A 21,982-nucleotide genomic window follows, 5' to 3' on the forward strand; every position below is an offset into this window, starting at 1 on the left:
TAAATAAAGAAAAAAATATATATATCGTTATTAAACCTTTTGCAGTATTAGCGTAAAGTTCTTAAATGAGTTTGTTAAATGAGTTCTTAAATGAGTACACTTTTTGTGTAAATGATTGTTAAGTAAGTCTCAAGCCATTTTTGGCTATATGCAGTTGTAATAAATATTCTCTAGGAAAGTTTAAAAGCTAATAAATACTTCACTTAAGTGAAGCTCAAAAAAGCTTTTGAATAATAATTGTTGATTAATAAATTAAAAAACACTTTAATGCTTTAAAATTTGCAAATCAAACCAATCAGTTTTAAGCGGTTAAGCATGCGACTATATTTTATGATAATAAACAGTTGTGTTTTTTATCTGTTTAAAATATGTGATGATTAAATAAACAAAATGCTTACCGTGATTAAAAGTAAACAAGAAAATTTATTGTTTCACTGGCAGATTAAAGTAAATTGAAGTAAATAAATAACCGACCTTGGCATTTAAAACAATCAAAAACTGGTTTAATGTTTTACTTTAATGCTTAAAAATTAATTGATCATGAATGTTTTGGTGTTAGATTGACATTTCATCTTTGAATGAGTTTTATAGAAATCTTTGTTGTACTTTATAGGTTTCGATTTGAAAACAGAGTTTTTTTTTCAAAAGCACTTTAGAAAATCTGGAGTGCTTTTTTATATTGTTTTACTTTATTGTATTATATATAAAGTATTATACAATTAAGGTTTACAATAAGTTAGTTTAGTATACATAGTTATATAATAATTTACCTAGGTTATAAACAAGTTTAAATTTAATATTTGTTCTTTTATTATTTCAAATGACAGATTAATACAAAGTAGCTCTAAATTGAGTTGCTAACTTATGAAATTAAGCACAAAAAAAAACGGGATTGCTTAAACTAATTTCCGACAATGAACGTAAAGTGCACGCTAGTTTTACTAGCATTCTGCGTTAGTAACGGTAAGTGAGATAAAGTAGATTTTGTACAAAAAAACTTAACCAATTATATATTCAAGTATATTTAATTAGTTTAATTTTTTGTATTTATTATCAAATTTAATACTTGCAATTTTATACTAAAAGGATAAACTAGAATAAGACAAAATATAGTTACTATTATAAAGTTATAAAAAGTATTAGAAGAAATTCTGTGTCGAAAAAGCTGAAAATTTTTTATCAAATTTGTATTACGATATAATAGTTGTACAATCAATTGATAAACAAGTAGCTCTAAAAATTTGATAGAAAGAACTTCATAATAAAGCTTTTTAAATAATATGACTCGATAAATGATGTGTAGAAATACTGCGAAAACAAACACAAAAAATTAGCGCAAATTATTCTAAAATTTTATTTTTGAATAAACTTAACTGCTTTTCTCGGTATTATATAAGTAGTTATTATTTAGTAGAAAACATTTAAGCTCATATATACATTTTTATTTTATATTTTGAAGCTTTTGAATTTTTTAACTATTGTTAAATAACTTTAATGTAAAAAACTTAAAAAACATGTTAGATGTTTTAATTAGTGATGTACCGGACTCACTATCCGGGTCCGGGTCCGGCCGGATATTGCCATTTTTGTCTGATATCCGGATCCGGCCGGATTCTAATTTGAAAAAAAAGTCCGGATCCGGTTCCGGCCGGATTCTAATTTGAAAAAAAAGTCCGGATCCGGGTCCGGCCGGATCTCTGTTAGGATCCGGCCGGACCCGGATCTAGTTAGTAGAAAAGAGCATACTGAAAAGTATTTTTTTCAAAAACAAACCCTGTGTAAATTAATAAGAGTCATTTTCGTCAGTTAAAATTAAACACCTACCGTGATTGGCTCATTTTGTACACGTGACTAATTTACATTTGTTTACATTTAAACTATGAAATAAACATTTAAGAAATGCAACTCTTTACGTTTGTTGTAAAATTGAAAACTTTAGAATGAATACTTGCATTATTTATTGTTTAATATTGAGCTCAGAGAATATTTAGAGTTAATACGGTTGAATGTACTAGCCAATGAGAATCATATTACGAAAAGTTTCAAACTAAATACTGATGCAACAAAACATCAGAACATGACAGGCAGTTTATATGTAAGCAGTTAGTTAGTTTGGTGTGCAGCTTGAAGCAACAAAATATCTTAAATTTTTTGTGAAATTTTGTGATAAGTGAATATTTCAACTGAAGTTTAATGTTTTAATATTTAAGCCAGGTTTATAGTTTAATAGTTTATTAAAAATTTTACAGTTTCATGTTTACTAAAAGTTTTATTTAGTTTTTAGTTTATTGTTTTAAGTATTTTGATATAGATTTAAATAGATTCCAGCTTTTAAAGTGTTACCAAAGTAATTAATAATTTTGTATATGCTAGTATTTCTTATTGTGTTTTATATAAAAGATTCATTACTCAAAACTTTCGTGTCTGATTATAGAAAGTAATCTCAGTTAGAATTTAGTATTTGTTAGATATTAATTAAATAAGGTAGGATTTAATTATGATGGGTAGTACTAATAAGTTAAGTGTACCACAATCAGTCCACAACTTTACTACCAAATTGTCAACCTTTGCTAGCTGTTCTACTGATTGTTAGATTAAAGTAATTTTTTCAGATTTAAAAACCTCATTCTGACTCAGGCTTGTTTATACTAACTCTAGATAGTTTTACTGACTTAAACAGTGGCAACCCTGCTAGTTTGAAAAATTTTGGGAATGTTAGAAAATCTTGGACTGCCTCAGGCTAGTTTAGTTTTTTACAAAAGCTCAGGCTAGTTTTATGATTTTGTAAAAAACGCAGGCTAGTTTTCTTTTAAATTTTGAATGAGTTTGAGCTAATCCAGTTTTCAATATTTGGTAATTTTCTAGTGTAATTTGTTCAAGAATTTGATTTCAGATTTTTAATTGTAAATAAAACCTAAATTTGTAAACCTTGTGGGTAGCTGTTCTACTTATTATTAGATTAAAGTTTTTTTTTTCAGTTTTTAAAAACCTCATTCTGACTCAGGCTAGTTTATACTAGTGATTTACCGGACTCACTATCCGGGTCCGGCCGGATATTGCCATTTTTGTCTGATATCCGGATCCGGCCGGATTCTAATTTGAAAAAAAAGTCCGGATCCGGTTCCGGCCGGATTCTAATTTGAAAAAAAAGTCCGGGTCCGGTTCCGGCCGGATTCTAACTTGAAAAAAAAGTCCGGATCCGGGTCCGGCCGGATTCTAACTTGAAAAAAAAGTCCGGATCCGGGTCCGGCCGGACCCGAAATTGTGGGTCCGTAACATCACTAGTTTTAATAGCCTTAAAGCTTTTTGAATAATAAAATTATACCAGAAACATGCTAATGAAAAATCACAAAATAAACTTTTATGTTTTTTTGCAGCTAATATAAATTTAAATATTTGTCTACTAAATTTAACACACTGATATCCAAAAGCTTAATTGTAAATAAGCCAATCATTTAATAAAAACACAAATGTTTGTTCACGTTTTGATTGACTATTATTTTAAATTTTTATTAGTTGTGTTCTTAATTTTTGTAAACAAGTGATAAGAGCTTAAACTTTTTAATAAACTAAATAAGCAAGAAACTTTTTAATGATAATAACAGATACAAGTTTCAAATATAGTTAATTTTGTTATAGGGTATTCTTAATGAGTTAAACAGTAGTTTTTTTAAATAGTTAGAAACTAATAATTTAGTAATTAAAGTAAATTATAGCTACACTTTTTGATTTTTATCATTTTTAGCTACAATTTTGAAAACTAATTAAAATAACGAAAATAAATCGATATGGAAAAACATCTTGAAATTTTGAAAACAATTTAAACAAAACAATTAAAAAAGACTAATAAACAATAAATTACTGAAATATACTTTTTGAAAACAGAGAGAACTTCAAGCCTTCAAATAATCCTTACCTATTTACTTATTAAAAGTCAACAATAGCAAAAAGTAATAAAAAATAGGACATTAAACACTAAAAAATTCAATTAAACCTTTAAAAAAAACTTGAAAATATTAAAAGTATAATTAACTCACAAAGTAACAGCACTGTCTCAACAAAGTTTTTAAGTATGTTCGAAATTTACACTTTCGTTTTTCTTCTTTAAACAATCAAGTAGTAAATCCTTTCAAGCAAAAGTTTGAAGTAAGTAAACAAAAAAACATCAACTAAAACCTTTATAACTTAAAACAGTAAAAATTTAAACTTCATTACATAACAAACACCAACAGCACTGTCGCAAACATCATGCCCCGCGAACTGGAAGGCGTTCAACAACAAGTGCTGGTACTTCTCCAACCCCAAGTTCCCCGAAGTCAGCAGCGAGCTGAACTGGCAGGACGCCGAGAGCTTCTGTCAGAAGGCGGGCGGGCACCTCGCGTGCTACGAGAGCCAATCAGAACAGGTTATGTAGAGTTTCAGCCAATTAATACAATGTATTTTTCTTAAAAACATGCTGTTTTGATGCTCGGTAAAAACAAATTTTCGTTTATTTTTATACTAAAGACTAATTTTTCTATTTATTCATTAGAAATTAAATACAAAGGACAATTATAACAGGCTAATAAGACTTTTAACTAGTCTAGTTGGAACACATTTAAATAACCATACAAAACTAAATGTGAATTTACCTTTAATACGATTAAATTTTATATTTATCCGTTAAAAAAATTGTTATTTTGTACTTAAGTCTCAACTAACAAAAACATAAGCTTCATGTTCTAAAACAAATCCCACTTAAATTGTTATGCTTATATATTCTAACTATACATCAGCTAAAAACAAACGCTAGAAGTTTTTTATAACTAGCGTAATCTTTGTACAAAAGTAGAACTTTAAGTTTTTTAATAAATTTTACAACCAATTTATAGGATTTTGCCTTTGAAAATATAAGAATTTACCAAGACTCCGAATGGTGGATTGGTTTGAACGACATAAACTATGAAGGAAATTACGAATGGATTGATAGTAGCATTCCATATGACCAATATACTGCGTTAGTAAAACTGATAATAATCAACTTTATCTTTGTTAGTAAACCTTACTAAGGTAAATTTTACGCAAAAGCTGATAGTAACAAGTTTGATAATTAAAACAAATGCATAATTTAATTTAACGCTTTTAGATTAGATAAACTATATTATAATTAATCAAATATAAGCTTAAAACACAGTCTAAGTTAAAATTTTTTAGTCTATTTACATGAAAACTATATACCTTGAAACACTTTTTGTAAACAGAAACTAAACAGTAAAGTTATAGTTTTAATTCTTGTTTTAATTAAAACGTAAAAAAGAATGCTGTAAAACAAATGAACAATTTTTTTGAAAGTTAAATTGCTGTAACGTATTTTTTATAAACTAAGTTAAGTAGCAACTGCTTTAAAAATAATCCCCCATTTAGAAACTGGCGTATAGGAGAGCCAAACAACAGTGGTAAGGAGGACTGTGTCGAAGCTTGGGTTTACAATCCCTTCTATGATGGTAAATGGAATGACAAGAGCTGTGATAATGTTAACAGGTTTGTTATATTTAGTAGCTTGGCTCAGTTAGATTAAGAGCAGATAGTTAATTTAAACATACATGCAGACCTAAGTTTTATCAAACGTTAAAAGTTAAATAAGTGAATCAAATTTTGTATTGCCTTAAAACAACTAGTTCAAATCAATAAACTTAATGAAAAACAAATTTAATTCTATAACGTCTTTCGCAGCAAAGTTCTTTGTTCACAAGTTCTACTTATAAGCTCTAAAAAAATAACATTTTAAAGCCTTCGAAATTTAAATTATCTTAGTTTACTGTTGAATTTTAAAGTAGTGCTTTATTTTGACACCTAGGCCTAACATGAAGATACCTAAAAAACATAAAGAATCCAGTTAGCGTTTGAAAAAAATCATGACATATTGGATGTTGTTAATAACAGTGTACTGTCCATATCTACTTACCACATTACAAAACCCTAAAGGTACAAATATATAAATACTAACTTAATTCCACAGGTTCATATGTTCTGCGCCTAGTGGTCAGTCTGACAAATGTCCGCAGGGATGGAGCTACATGGAGGGAAGCGACAGTTGTTACAAGGCTCAACACGATGGGAGGAACTGGCACGACGCTGACCTCGAGTGCAAGTACGTCATAATTGATAACAGTTGACTTAATTAATTAAGCTAATATTACAAAATAGGTCATAAATTGAATTGTAAAAAAGGTAAACTGGTAACCGTTTTGTGACATCAAAAGTACTTGTTTTCAAGTTTTACTTAAGTGAAAGTGGTTTGATGCCATAAAAGGTAGTAAAAAATACCAATTTAATAGCCTTTTAGCGAACAGTAAGTAGACCTACTTAAAAAACAACTTAAAATATTTTTTTATTTACGAAAAAGATACGAACAAATTTAGCTTTTAGATTTCTTTTATTACTTTTTATGCTTCAGGCATTTGGTTCGACTAAAAACATAACTCAAAATTTAAAGAAAACATCGGTAACCAAAATGTTTAAGTTAAGTTTCTTTAAGTTAAGTCTCTAAAAATTGTTTTCTGTATTTATATAACTTTGAATTAGTTAACCTTATGTTTCTTGATTATTTTGTTTTGGTTTATTCGTTTAGCGACAAACAACTGTTTTAAAAACTTACAAGTTATTGTTTAATAGTCATTTTAAACTAATATTCAAAAGTTTTCATATACGAAAATACCATTATTTTTTTTTTGTTTTACGTTTAAAGTGTTAATGTAATATTATGTAAAAATAAAATAGAAGCACTTAGTACTAGCTTATAACGTTTAAGTCTAAAACTGTAATATAAATATTTTTTGCAACTATTATACCTTTTACATGTTTTAAATAATATATAAATTTATTAATTACTCGAATAGACTTTCAAGAATAAAGTTTATATGAAATTTAAATGAATTCTCAAGTTTTTATCAATCGAAAGTTATGAGTATTAGCCTTAATTCCTGTAAAAGTACATTTGAAATTATTTTGTCAACCTTGAACGATAAAAGAGAAAATAATTTATTTTGGAAGTAAATAAAAAATTTTGTTTGTTTTATAACGTAAAAAATGTACATATGACAGTTTACAACAATTAAAAATGATTAAGAACAAATATTTTAAATGTTCAAAACAGCTTTGTATTATGTAAAAAATTCTATATAACATGTTTTGTTTTAGTTCACGTTTTTTGTTTGGTAAACTTTTATTACTTAAAAATGTTGTAAATTCAATGCCAATTGTTAATAAAATTAGGCTACGCAGCTATAAGACCTTGACTATTGTTTCCAAATGTGATGCAAGATTTGTATAATTGTTTTTTAACTTTTAAATAGTCTATTTTGAAAGTATATTACAAATTTTCGTGAAAGTTTTTGTATCTGAAAACTGAATATATTATCTCTATTCAAACTATCAATTTTGTTTTTCTTTGTCAATGAATATTTTCAGATAAGTCTTTGAACAGGTACATATTTTGATATTTAAACAGGAATAAAACTCAAAAACTTGTGTACAGCATTTGGCAATTATATTGGTTTACTAGTAATGTTATGAAGTTGTTTTTTTACAGAGAATTTATACGTCTAAAATAATACTATAAGCCTTGTTTAGAAATGTTTACTGAAGTAGTACACTAATAAAAAAAGAATTATAATAACTTAACTGTTTTATGCAAAAGTAATAATTAGTGATTATACTAACTTAATTTAAGAACTTTTAACACAGTAAACTAAACTTTTTTATCTGTTATTTTACTACAATCACGTACAGAATCTCCACAAGCACTATTGATATTTATCTGTTTATTTTCAATGCAAACATCAAACACATTAAGCAAATAAGCAAACAGTTTTGCATGTTTAAAAGATCCAAAGTACGTTTATTGTAAAGTATAGTAAAATATAAACAATCTAACATTGATTTAAAACTGCTTTCTTTTGAAAATTTTCAAGTGTTTTCTAAAATTATCATATACACTATTAAACTGTTTATTAGTCTAAATCGTATTTAACTTGTTTATTTGATTTACAAGTACATTAAAAAAGTTAAGTTTTGAAATCTACTTTTAGTATATATTTTACTGATAGAAAGTTTAAGACTTAACCTATCTTTATATTTGTACTGTGAATATTTTGTTTAAAAAATTATGTAATCTAAAAGGTTATACTTGTAGTTTTTACTTATGCTTGGTGTTTAACTTTAATTAACATTGTTTATATTTACCTTAACTATTCAATTCCAGTTTATTTTGAATAAAAGCTAGTTCAATTTTAATTTTAACTGTTCAAGTAAATAGTTTAAATTAATCGAAAATCTAAAATAAGGTTATTAGCTAAAACATGTTTGTATTTAAACAAGGTATTACGAAAAAAGTAGCCAATTTTTTTTTAAATCGTTCTTTTTGATTTTTTATTCTAGGAAAGTTTTTGCAGAAGTCATAAAAACTTTTGTCCGGGCAAAAATTTGTAATTATGTTTGTCAAAACTTTCAGTTTGTTATTTAAATACGGAAAATCGCATGCATGTCATTATTAAAGTAAACATAATTTCATGATGTACTAAGTACCTGTTTGATTTGATTGTTTATTTATCAGTATGAAATATTGCAAGTTTTAACTCTTTTAAGCAGGGAAAAACTTACAACTATTTTAAACGTTTTTATTTTGTTTGTTGCTATTTCAAAAACTTTTACTTTCTATTAATTTGAAATTAATTTAAACAATTTCAATCATCACGTTATACGATAACACAAGATTAACATAAACTTGTAGTTAAGTTTTTCTGTTTAACTAACTAGTTATTAGTATAATTTTTTAAAGAAGCTTTAAAAAAAGTCGCATCTAGAAAAAAATAATTTGCACAAAGTGTAAAAATAATGTGCACATTTAGGTATATGTTTAAATGATATTGATATTATTTTAGAGCTCAGGGTTCGTGGCTGGTATCAATTCAATCTTCTGCGGAACAACAATTTGTTGCAGACCTGATCGCTCAGACTCTAGATAAAAACTTCTTCATCGGCTACTCTGATACTGTGAGTTTTAATTTAAGAGTATTTAATAAAAATGCTGATATTGATTTGTATAGTTTGTAAAGAAAATGTTTTTTTTTGTAACTTAACAAACGTTTACAAGTATGTACATGGTGAAATTTTACAAAAAAATAGTTAAAGAAAATGTTTTGATAAACTAGTAAAACATTTCAGACCAATAGCGTAAAATTTTATTATAATTTTATGATAAAAACTCATTATTAAATTATCAAATGTAATTTCAGGCTTCACCGAAAACGTTGTCTTGGGTCGACCCGTCGGCTGCACAAAACAATTACAACAATTTCAAGTCTGGACAACCTGGTAGCCCGTTAGTTTGTTATTATTATAATAAGCTTTTAGTTGTTAAGAAATATTTTGTTTTTTGATTGTAAAATAATTTAAAAGTTTTATATATAAGCACATAGTATACATTCCAAAAATTGAGCTCTTCATTTTTATTGATTTCAGCTAACAACAGTTTTTTGCTCGCATTTATGCGTAAATACATTGATGATGAAATGTTTAGGAGTTTGGCATTAAATTAGTTTCTGATGCAAGTTGTGTTTTAAAAACGTATCTTTTTTAAATAAATCTCTAACACGTCTTAACTCCAAGTTTTTGGTTTATTGAATTTCAATTACTTCTCAGTTTACATAATTACAATGCTTAGACTATTTCAATCGAAAATACTTGTTTCCTTCATACAATATATAAGTTTTAACAAAACTCAGTTATCAAGAGTTGCACAGTGTACTGTATAACGCTATAAACAAAATTAAAGCAACGTAGTGGATGCTTTTGAAAAGTCTGTATAAAAATTTCAATCTACGTAATAATAAACTAACTCAGCTGTTTTGAGTAAAACTTAACAAAATCTTGAAGTTATGCAAAATGTCAAGTTTTTTTCACCTACCAATATTTATTTGTCAAAGCTTTGAAAAGCTTATTAATTTATTATCTACTTTACTTATATCAAAATTTAAGCAACTCAAGATTGTAACTTTTAAACAGTTTTTTTTTTCTTTTACAGACTGCCTTACGTGGGTTCAACATGTATCATGATGAAGTTAGATGACAATTCTCAGTGGTCAGCAGTTAAATGCAGTGAAATAAGTCAATACGTTTGCGAAAGAGGACTTAAAGGTAGAAACTAGATTTAGATGCATATAAAGTTGTTTGTACATTTTTGCGTAAAAAAAACTTTTAAAAACACATGCATAACGGGAGTTCAAGCCGACAAATATTATTGTTATTTACTTGTTTATCATTTGTCTTTTTAATAAGTTATGAATATCTGAGTATTGACTGTGTATAAGGACACTTAAACATTAACAATTTAACTTTTTTGCTTTAAATTGTGTTATGTAGTTATTTTCAAGCATGCACAACGATTTTAATTTTTGGACGGTTGTAAAATTACAAAAGGACATAAAGAATTATAAAAGCTAGTGTAGTATTTCATTACTTGCTACTTTTATTATTAAGAAATTTTGCAATAAAGTTTAGTTGCAAGTAACACACGTTGCTTATTTGTTGTTAACTTCACGCGAACAATTATTTCTAAGTTTTCAAAACTATGTTAAGTATATTTTTTTTTTCCTAAACAGCAATGCTATATTTAAAGTATCCGACAAAAGCTTTTATGACTTCTGCTTAAAGTTTCTTTAAATAGAAAATCAAAAAGAACGATTTTAAAAACAATAGCAGTAAACAGTAAGCACTATTATAACAATCGAAAGCATTAGTAGGCTTCAAACTGCTTGCCGAGAGAATTCGTTTTTTTTTGTGTCGGTGATTGCGCAATATTTGTTTAAACAATTTTTATACTAACATTTTAAGTATTTAATGTTTTCAATATATTTTCACAGGAGACTGCCCAGCAGGATGGACTTTATTGAACGGGGTTTGTTACGAAATAGTGACCAACCCCAACAGGGCGCAGACGTGGACGAATGCCAAGGAGGAGTGCAAGAAAATCGGCGCGCAAATGCTGAAAATCACTAGGTTTGTTTGACATGTACTGTGTAGTTTTTTGCTATTCAAGTTGCTTGTTTCGCGGTTACATAGCTTAAAAACGAACAAATTCAGCACAATATATGTCTAAGCTCACTTACTTTTGGGTGACAATAGTGTAATGCTGTCATTTTTAACAACGACATCGTCATCATCACAATTAGTATGAAGAGATTTAAAGTTCACAAAATATAATAACAAATCGAACTAACAGCGCGGAAGACCAGAAATTCTTTGCGATCACGCTGGAGTCAATCAGAAATTCCTACATAGACCAGCTGTGGTTGGGAGGTTCCGATATCGGTTCGGATGGTCGCTTCAAATGGTGGGACGGCACCCAAATTGACCAGTACTTCTGGGCGGACGCCTACCCCAAGGAAACTCAAGGTGAGTAAACTTTAAAACATACACATTCTATTAATGAATTAATAAACTTTGTTTCTAATTAGCGTAGCAAATATTAGTTGCTTTTGTAAATATAGCTTTTATAGTTACATCAATTTTAGTATGATACAAAACTATCTGCCTTTTATCAGAATGCTGAACTTAGTTTAACTATAAAACTTAAATTTAAAGTACTGATTTAGCTTCATTTAGCTTCATTTAGCTTTAATATTAAATATTAATCAACTAACTAATATTGAAAGGTCGAGACGACTGCTTGACACTGTACACGGGTAAAAACGACAACAATTGGGAGAATGGTGATTGTTTCAGGCAGCTTCCTTATATTTGCACCGTGCCCGAAGGTGCTAAACTCAACCCGACCAACAATGATCATATTACAGGTATCAAGTTTACACAAAAAACCACGCAAAATTATTAGTTTTTGTCAGAACTAAAAATAACACAAAAAGTTGTTATGCAAAGAAATTTTTGGTTATAATAATTACTAAGCAGGTTTTAGTAGTTTATACTGTATTAAAGATTAAAAAATGTAACTATATAAAAGGATTAAATTGACCATGTTTTTAAAACTTTTTACTAATTCAGATACATTTAAGCAGTCCAAGAAAGTACTAAAAACAGCTAAAAATCGTATAATTAAAACGACATTGTGGATATTTATAAAATGTACACATATAATTTACTGTACGTAGAGCTTGAAACAGCATAATTTTTTTTTTGTTTAATAAAAATCAAACAATAACATTATGACGTCACACAGTCGACGGAAATTGCGACGAGGGATGGCGTCATTACAACGGCAAGTGCTATTTCTTCGGCGACAGCACGACTACGAAGAGCGACGCCGACGTCCAATGTTCCACGTTTGGTGCCACTTTAACTAGCATACTGGATCCCAACGAACAGAGCTTCCTCGTTGGTATGTTGAATTTCAAGTCGTTCGCAATAAATGCAGTTAGTTTTATGCGAAAGGTTTTTTGTGGTCGGTAAAAATAACAAAAGGGATATCAAGCAAAGTTAACTATAACAAATATTTTGAACAACAACAATATAAAAAATTTATTAAAATAATTACCGTGCTCCTGATTAAAATTGAGACTGTCAGCTCTTGAGAAATTTTAGTTCCACATTTTTGAACAAAACTCAAAAGTTTAGTCAAACGCATTAAATTTAAGCAGAGTTAAAAAAAAAACTTAATATTTCCTGTTTATATTAAAAAGTACTGTTTTTGTTTAAAACACATGCTGTTTCTAAAAAAGTAAATAAAAAACAATCACCCCCACCAACAGGCCACACGCAGGGAGATTCCTGGATCGGTTACTACGACGACGGGTCGGGTTACAGGTGGTCGGACGGGTCGCTGTCCAACAGCTTCTACAACTGGGACAACGGGGCGAGCAAGAGCCAGTCGTGCGTGAAGATGGACACCAACGGCTTGTGGATGGACAAGAGCTGCACGAGCCAGTACAAGTTCATTTGCAAGAAGGACGACAGTTAGTGTATTTTGTTTGTTTTGTGTGTACTTTTGTACACTTATTTCTAAAGTTTTATATTGAACTCTGTTGAACAAAGGTGTATCCTGTGATTATTATTTGGCTTATGAAATACCTACATAGTATAGTGTTTTATTGTTTAAAATAATTCAGATATTAATATTTTTAAACTAATAGAACCTAGATTAACTTTTCTTCCTAATCTATTTAAAACCTATCTGCTTAAACGCTACAATATGTAGTAACTGTAGTTTAAAATAAAGATTATTTGAAGTAAGTTTGTTTTTAGCTTTATCATCATTTTTAACTAATGTTTCTATTTCAACAGACGAAGGAACACAGATCATAGAACCTCCTACGGCAGGTAAGTTATTATATGCTTTCCAGCATAAATTTTACATTTAAACAATTAACTATTTCAGTTCCTGGAGATTTTGATAAATGCAACGGAGGTGGATGGTTTTCCGATCCGACTTCAACACAATGTTACCTCGTAAGTTTATATTAAAATCGATATAACTCGGTGTTTAACTATATTTGAGGTTTAATAACTTTCTAAGTTACCTGCTGAAAAAAAACTGGTTTGTGATCAGTTTAAAATGTAAAGTTTAGTCTAAGATCAACAGTTAATTCTTTTTTTTTGTGGTTTTTACACATTATATTTATTATAAAACTGACATATATTGAACATAAACACAGTCGTAATAACTACTTGGTATATTTTTTATTATAAATTATATTTACGTCACAGAAAAACACAGACGTGGTAAGGATTTGGTATAATCTATATTAAATTTTATTTACACTAAAGATTAAAATAGGTGTAGCTTGAAATGGGTATAAATTTTATCAGAACATCTATTTATTTTACAGATCAACACAGACGTTGCTAGGACTTGGTATGACGCCAGAACTGCTTGTTTGAATAATGGGGGTGACCTCGCCAGTATTAACAGTCCCACTGAACAGAAATTCGTTGAAAGTAATTAATTGATTTAATTATTAGTTTGAAAACTTTGACTAACAGAATAAGTCAAATGAAATGCCTATGATTTTGTTACATTAAAAGCACGTTGCAAACATCTAATTTTTTATACATTTAGTTTTAATCTATAATAGTCAATACTTTGCATTATGAACTATTTTTATTCTCTTTTTTTAATACCAATTAACACTCTAATGTTTACAAAAACTGAGATGAAAAATAAATATTAAGTTATGAGATGTTTTGTTTTTCGTGCTTGAAATTGTATTTATTCATATATTTACGGTTTTTACAATTAAAAACTCACAAAGATAGTGTAAGAATGTTGATTTAGTCATTTTTTTAAATTTAAACACATTTCAACAGCCGTACTATCGGGAGTACCAACAGCAGTAAATGTGTGGATCGGATTGATTGATGCCAACCCATTTGACAACGACATACTTGACACCGCTGATAATGGTTGGGCGTGGAGTGACAACACACCCGTACCTTTCATCAACTGGGCACAGAGTGCGTTGTTTTTTGTACAAGTTTCAATAAAAATACCATATAGATAAGCATTTTCTTATACCAATTTAGCTAAAGAGTATTTTAAACTTGAGATATTGTATGTATACACACAGTCATATCAATTTTGACGTCACATACGTAAACAAATAAGAGTTATGATGTCACTAATACAATATATTTTATTAGATGAACCACTATACTACCACATTGTTTGTATTAATTGTAGTACATAATCAATTAGTTTTTATGACGTCAATTATTACGTAATTATGACCAAAATTATGACGTGATTATACTATATTATCAATTAACAACTATGACGTCACACAGACGAGCCGAACAACGCGGGTGACGAGGACTGCGGAGAGATCTACGTGGGAGACGGAAGCTGGAACGACGCGAGCTGCTACTCGCACAAGCACTTCATCTGCGAGAAGACGGGGGACATGACCTCGATTAACGGGGATCCGGACGAGACCGTCAACTGCAAGCCACACGAAGAATGCTGTTTCAGGTTTGGGGGAATTTTTTTGACTGTTCTATTTATGCTAATGTGTTTTCAACTGTAGGTATAGTTGTTATTTTAACAAGTAAGCTTGCTATTTTTGCACATTCTTTAAAAACTATTCTTATTGTATAATGTGTAAATGACATGTAAATAAGTATAAATACTTATAAAACAATATTAGTGAACTGCACGCCCCATAAAGGCTGATAAATCAAGTTTTAGGAGTTTTATTTATAGTATTTGTTGTTTTTGCTGTTCCTATTGTTAATATTTGTAAATATGTTTTTAGCTTGTGGATTTTTTATTGTTTTGTAAAATGCAAATAATAGTTTAATGAAGATGAAAAGTGTTAAACACAAATAAGTTTATAATTAAATTTTTTTTAACATAAATAAATTTTACTTTTTTTATCGTGGTAAACTTTATATATGGGGTTGAAAACAACACAAAAGACTGTTTAAGTTTATGTAGAATGTTTAAAGTTTGAGAAGCAAAGTATTTGTTTGTTTATAAGTAAACGTGTCAATTTATGAAAATTGTTTTAACAAAACATGCATAAATACCAAGACAACAATTAAACTATATAGAAAAGTATGTTAGATTTTCAGACACTTGGGTGCAGAGTACGTTGGTGATTTATCTGATAACAATAAAACTCTTGTTTTTATCAACCATAAATAAATAAACTCTATGACAAATTTATTATATATTTGCAGACACTTGGGTGCGGAGTACGGTGGCGATCTATCGGACAACGCTCTCATCGCTTCATCGGAAGTCGACTATTACTTCAGATCTTCGAGAGGAAGACTCAACACCCCGGATGATGTCGTTGATTTTGTTAGTTTTTTGATAGAAGCAGTTGGTTTTAGTTTTTGGTGTTGTTGTTCACAAATTGCTTTAAAAGCTAATTTGTTCGGCTTAATTATGATGAAATAATAGTGAAGTTAAAAATATTAAATTTTCAAAATACTAAAGCTACTCAATCAAGTCAACCTGTAGAATTACTACACAGTTACATAATCCCTCTGATAAGAAGTGTTAAATAATTTAGACAATTTTAATTACATTAAACTTAAAAAGTATAAATATGCTAAACTCTTTTTGATACTTACAATGATTACTTTCTATCAACTTTAGGACAAGTTCACGAAAGGTCAGGGTCACGGAGGATGGAAACCGGCAGACAATGACCAGGAAAGATGGCTGCAGGTTGACTTCGAAGTCCCTGTTAATGTGAAGGGAATACTCACACAAGTAAGTACTGTGTTTTGTGGGACACGTTCAAAATTCACCCGCGATCAAAACCTACCCTATCAAAATCCACCCAGTCAAACTCGAGAACCGCTTACTAATTGAGGATAAGGGTTAGGGGTAATAGTGATAGTTGAAAAAAAAAATATAAAGTAAATAAATAAAGAATGTATTTAAAAAAATGGGTGAATTTTGAACGCGGGTGGATTTTGATAGTATACCGTATTTTGTATATGTTTTGTTTTCTGTTAAATAAACTTGCAAATAAACTAGTTACAAAAATCAAAAATATTTTAGCTACATTTAGTTGTTTTTTACAACAAATGGTGTACGTACTCAACTGTTATATACACTTTTTTAAGTTTAGTCTAACGCACTAGTGATTCCAATTTATTGTTTATCTGATTAGTTAAGTTTGTTTTAGTATACAAAGCTATGTATTTGTTTTTACATTCGTAGCAGAGTCGACGTGAACGTAAAATAAGCACAATATGGTTTATATCAGCCTAATAACAACATAATTTTAACACATTTTTATAATCTATACATTGTAACTCTTTTATTTTGTTAAAGTTTAACAACAAACTTTTTTTTTACTAACTTTATTTTGAAAGCCTAAACAAGCAGCCAAACACTAAAATCAGTTTTTGTTATAAAATTATTTTTTACAAAATAAACATCTCACAGGGTAGGAACGGAATCGGGCAAATAACTGATCGTGATTGGGTGACCAAGTTCAAAGTCGCCCACTCAGCTGACCCGAAGCACCTTGGCGCCAAAACCGAAGACTGGGAATTTATATCTGATCAGTACGGACAACCCATTGTTAGTCTGTTTAATATAATACTTGTAAGTAAAATCTGTTATAAAAATAACTAGATAGTTTGGCAAGAGAAGATTAAAGAGTAGATTAAATTATTCCTATTAATAAAAACCCAATTGTTATTTTTCGTTTTTATTTAATCAATTCGTTTCATAACGGACAACCCATTAACGATTCTATTGATTTTTATATTGGTGAACGATCTGATTTTTTTTAAACAACATGATAGTTGACTTTCAAAAAAAAAGGGAACCAAAATGTACTAATAGTAACAATAGTTCAAATATTGAAGTCAGCAAGTTTATTTAATAACTTGTAAAGTTTTGATCAAAGCTATGTCTCGTCATAAAACACTTTTTACAACATTTTTAAGAAACGATAAAATATTAAAATCGTTTAAAAAAAGTTTTCAATGATTTCAGATGAGTTTGCGTCTGTACGTATGTAAAACATTTTAACATAAATTAAATGATACTTAAGAAATAAAACAACTAATGAAATAAATCTAACTTAATACTCTATCCACATCTCAAAAAAAAAAACCAAGAGCTTACACGACCAGCAACTTATTCTGTAGATTTTAAGCGGCAATCCTATTTACATAAAATCTTAGGAAAACACTTGAGTTATATGCCTATAATAATAATATATTTAATACATTTCACAGATTTTCAATGGAAATCACGATCAGGACACGGTTGTGACGAACATATTTCCCCGTCAAGTGGTAGCTCTTCACATGAGACTGTACGTACTTGAATGGAAGGACGAACCGATAATAAGACTCGAATACATCGGCTGCTCTGCTTGTGAGTGATAAAATACATTGTTTATACTTTATGTTTAATAAATGACCTATTTTTATATTTAACAAAAATTTTAACACTTTTTGAGAAGTTTGAAGTTGGTAGAACTTGAAATTTTGTACGCATTATCAATAAATTATAGTTAATTAGTGTGTAACTCAAGTTGTAGTGTCTTTGAAGCTCTTTTTACTCAAAAAACGTGTTTTTCTTTATTAATTTGGTGTTTAAGTTTGTTAAATTGTTTTTGAAAGTGTTTATTAAACTTCACCTGGATAACTGATAACTAGCAAGTCTAAATGATATGAACGTAAGTAAAGTTTCAGTACTAGAGTAGATACAATAATAGTTTGAAAACTTAATATTTTTAGTAATTTTCAAGTAACAAAAACAATATTTTTTGTTCCAGCCTGCCTAAACGCCCTTGGTATGGGTAACGGGTTATTCTTGGATTCATCGATTCAAGCTTCTTCTTCTACAGCAGGCCATGAAGCTAAACAAGTGAGAGCCCCTACAGTCGACGGTAAGTAAAGCATACTGATGTATTTAAATAAAGTTTTTTTGAAAAAATAAATCGAAATAAGCTTAAAATTATTTTAAAAATATGGCCTATTTTTACTTTAAACACAATTACTTTCAAATATTGCTCAAAAGATTAACTTTTGTGATAAAAAGTCTAAAAAAGAGAACGATTTTAAACATTTATACATAAACACGATTGGCATCAAACAAGCTTAGAAAACTTATTTTTATTGATAGTGATATAAAAAACAAGACATGTTTATAAAAAAGTTACTTTTTTCGCAGGAGAATGCCTGTCAAGCCAGTCTGACGTTGGTCAGGGGTACAGAGGTTACATCAGCAAAACTGCTTCCGGCATCGAGTGCCAACAATGGGTGTCGCAAACCCCCCATGCTCACAACTTGTATGTTTATATTATAAAATATTGATATCAATGAAACAATTTCAAACTGACAGTTTTTTATTAAACACAGTGTTTCATGCATAAAGCAATGATCACGAACTAAAAAAAATCTAATCTGTTTATATTATAATACACTTATTTATTACTGTTAGATCTTTATTTGAAACAAAGCTTATATGTGCTTCAGTTAATGAATTAATATTTGATTAAAAATCTATCATTTAGTTAAAGTTAAAATATGGGTTTTGAGCATTTAAGTTAGTACATCACAAACTGATACTACACATGACAACATCTTTAATTAAAAAAAACACAACTAAATTAAACAGAATAGAAAAAAACACCTATAAACCATTAATTTTTTTCTTTTATATTTTATAAACACAAACTTTACTGCGAACAGCAAGCCAGAGAACTACCCTCAAGCGAGTCTGCATGGCAACCGGTGCAGGAACCCGGACGGGAGATCCACGGGGCCATGGTGCTACACCACCGACCCGGCTGTCGAGTGGGAGTCCTGCATCGTTCCCGTGTGCCCGAGTTGGTAATTTTAATAAGTGTTCAGTGTATTAGGCTTTACAATGAGTTTAACTTTTTAATGTTTTGTATGTCTAGGTACAGCTATTTTATTACTTTAAAATTACTCTTCACTTAATAGTTAAACTATTTCAGTTTTTTTCATTATTCATTAAAAAAAAGAGTAGCTTGCATACCAGCAAAAATTAAAAATAAGTACATATTGAAATCGAAATATTAATGATTTTAACTGTAAACACTTCTATTAACTAACTTAAGTGTTTCAAAGCTATCGACAAAGTTATCAATCACAAAATTATAACTATATTTTATTTAAGGTTACACACCAACTGGTTGGCAGCCTTCCAGTCCGACAAACTCCTGGGTAGAAGTCGGATTTGGTGATTATTATAAGGTAAATTAATAAATATAATTTACTTAATTTTATACAATTTACTTTTTTTTTGAAGTAGTAGTTTAAGGTGTGAGTTTTAATACTTTTGAAGCCATTAAGTTAAAAGTACTTAATAATAGGTATTGTTTTATCTATGAGTATTTAAATAAAGATGTTTTTTACTAAATTTAGACTTTAATTTTCAAATAAACTAACAAAACGTTCATTTTTATTTCTTTTACAGGTACAAGCTATAACATTGTTCGGGTTTGATTTGAGCAACTATGTATCAGCTTATTCAATAGCCTTCAGTGATGATAGCATTACTTATGTTAAGTATACAAACCAAGCTGGTGTTGAACATGTAAGTTTATTAGAAATAAATTACTACCTTATCCTTTCTAGCACTTTGTGTCTAGTTCACACATAAAATTTTGTAAATAAATATTTGAAAACCTTAAAGTTTACAGTCAAAAGGTCATATACCTTCTTATTTAGACTTTATCATGGTATTTATACTTAATAATATTATTATTGTAAAACAAAACGTAAGTTTATAGGAGATAAACGTTTATGAACTATTTTTCAATCAGCTAAAAGTTAATCTAACCTAGTTAATGAAAGTTATCTTAGCTATATAATTTTTTTCTTCTATACTTTTAATCAAATAGTCTTTATCACCTTCTACGTCTTTAAAATAAATTAAACTTTTCACTTTCCTTTCAGTACTTCAGAGGTGTGGACGGCAAAGTGCCCTACTACCAGGACGTACTGAGGGAGGCGATAGGCACCAAGTTCCTGAGGATTTACCCCAAACAGTGGGTGGGAAGCCCCGAAATGCAGTTTGAGGTGAACGGTTGCTATAACAACAGAAGAATTTCCTGCCCCGGTTTATTTAACTTTTTTTTATTAATACTTTTGAACTTGCTTTAGTTGTTGTGTAGAAATTTTATTTACAACTTTACGGCAAAGTTTATTATGACAGTAATCTTATTTTTAACCACATTATGTTTTTATAGGCATCTACTACTATTAAGATTGTTTACCTTGATAAAGACGTCATAAAACAAAGATACGGGAAAGATATTAAAACAACTATAATACTAAACTCTATAAGGATTTTGTGTTAAATAATAAGCAATTCATGTTTAAGTAATGATTTTTGAAAATATTTTTATACTAAAGCAAGTTTTGTTACAAGAAACCAGTATCTTTTTAACAAACTTATATTAACAGATGAAACAGGAATATAAAAAGGTTTGAGCTAAGTAATATAACAGTCTAATAAAGCATTCTAACTTCGTAACTGTTTTGATATGATTTGTTAAATTACAAATATTAGTTATAACCGATTAACAGACACAGCTCGGGCATTCGACACAGGTGTTGATGAAGACGTGACAATTGATTGCCCTGCCGGTTGCTTAGCAGACCCTAACAACGACCCTGTTTACGGGGGTGACCCCAATTATTCCGAGGTTTGCTTGAAAAACGCTTGTAATATTGATTCAAGTTAACAAAAAAAAATTCTAAAGCAAAAAGGTCTACGGAAAAGTATAAATTTTAGTTAAGCATAAAACCCATTAGAAGACAATTTATAACTTTTGCTGACAGTACCGTTATCTTCATCTTTAAAGTTAACTGATCGTACCAAAAACAATAAATATAAAATAACTTTAGAAAACAGCTTAAGTAATTAGATTGCTGTAAAAAACCAATCAAAAAAATCAATTCATGTAAAACAGTAATTACGAAATAGTTTTCAAGATCATGTCTTTGATATGTCAATAAAACTTCGTTTAAAAAAGCTAATATAAAAATTGTGTTTGCAATTGTTTAAACCAATGTTTCTTTAAAACAAGGACTCAGCAGTATGCTTGGCGGCCATCCACTACGGTGCGCTTAACCCAACGCACGGTGGCAGCATTACTTTCAGGAAAGCAGTCGGCCAATCAGAATACAAAGGAAGCATTAGCAACAATGTGCAGTCGGAAGAGTGAGTTTTTATATATCGTTCAAGTTATAGTGAAATACAATTTAGGTGTATATAACTTACTTTTGTACGTGTTTCATTTCGTTACAAAGTAAAAATAGTTTGTATGTTATTATTTATCTGATTTATTTACAAAAGTAAAACCATTGTTTTATATTCTTACTTTTATTTCAGCGCTCCCGGATCAACAACATCAATTACTTTCGAAGGAAAAGGTAAGTTAAGCAAAACAATGTTATAGACTTTAAAAAGTATACTACAAATAATATATAAATTTTTGCGTTAAGAAATAACTAACTTTAATTAAACAAAAACAAGCAT

General features: G+C 29.1%; 1 protein-coding gene across 1 annotated transcript in view; it reads left to right on the forward strand.

Annotated features, from left to right (window-relative positions):
* Positions 1–914: 914 nt before the first annotated feature.
* LOC145846478 (uncharacterized) overlaps positions 915–21,982 on the forward strand; it is a gene marked incomplete at its 3' end in the record, with an annotated part of 41,167 nt that continues 20,099 nt past the window's right edge. The window contains exons 1-31 of the mRNA XM_082953235.1: positions 915–963; positions 4,233–4,405; positions 4,872–4,996; positions 5,404–5,520; positions 5,999–6,130; positions 8,922–9,033; positions 9,276–9,361; positions 10,064–10,176; positions 10,902–11,037; positions 11,261–11,433; positions 11,694–11,834; positions 12,215–12,373; positions 12,744–12,947; positions 13,276–13,311; positions 13,370–13,440; positions 13,821–13,929; positions 14,299–14,445; positions 14,776–14,959; positions 15,670–15,793; positions 16,094–16,210; positions 16,895–17,032; positions 17,698–17,839; positions 18,243–18,356; positions 18,641–18,758; positions 19,162–19,298; positions 19,613–19,689; positions 19,913–20,032; positions 20,395–20,557; positions 21,028–21,146; positions 21,531–21,664; positions 21,836–21,876. Of these exons, the coding sequence (XP_082809361.1) occupies positions 915–963; positions 4,233–4,405; positions 4,872–4,996; positions 5,404–5,520; positions 5,999–6,130; positions 8,922–9,033; positions 9,276–9,361; positions 10,064–10,176; positions 10,902–11,037; positions 11,261–11,433; positions 11,694–11,834; positions 12,215–12,373; positions 12,744–12,947; positions 13,276–13,311; positions 13,370–13,440; positions 13,821–13,929; positions 14,299–14,445; positions 14,776–14,959; positions 15,670–15,793; positions 16,094–16,210; positions 16,895–17,032; positions 17,698–17,839; positions 18,243–18,356; positions 18,641–18,758; positions 19,162–19,298; positions 19,613–19,689; positions 19,913–20,032; positions 20,395–20,557; positions 21,028–21,146; positions 21,531–21,664; positions 21,836–21,876 (3,811 nt within the window). The remainder of the gene's footprint in view (positions 964–4,232; positions 4,406–4,871; positions 4,997–5,403; positions 5,521–5,998; positions 6,131–8,921; positions 9,034–9,275; positions 9,362–10,063; positions 10,177–10,901; positions 11,038–11,260; positions 11,434–11,693; positions 11,835–12,214; positions 12,374–12,743; positions 12,948–13,275; positions 13,312–13,369; positions 13,441–13,820; positions 13,930–14,298; positions 14,446–14,775; positions 14,960–15,669; positions 15,794–16,093; positions 16,211–16,894; positions 17,033–17,697; positions 17,840–18,242; positions 18,357–18,640; positions 18,759–19,161; positions 19,299–19,612; positions 19,690–19,912; positions 20,033–20,394; positions 20,558–21,027; positions 21,147–21,530; positions 21,665–21,835; positions 21,877–21,982) is intronic.

The sequence above is a fragment of the Thalia democratica genome, unplaced genomic scaffold, assembly GCF_965202585.1.
Source record: "Thalia democratica unplaced genomic scaffold, ktThaDemo2.hap1.1 HAP1_SCAFFOLD_462, whole genome shotgun sequence".
Classification (NCBI taxonomy): Eukaryota; Metazoa; Chordata; class Thaliacea; order Salpida; family Salpidae; genus Thalia; species Thalia democratica.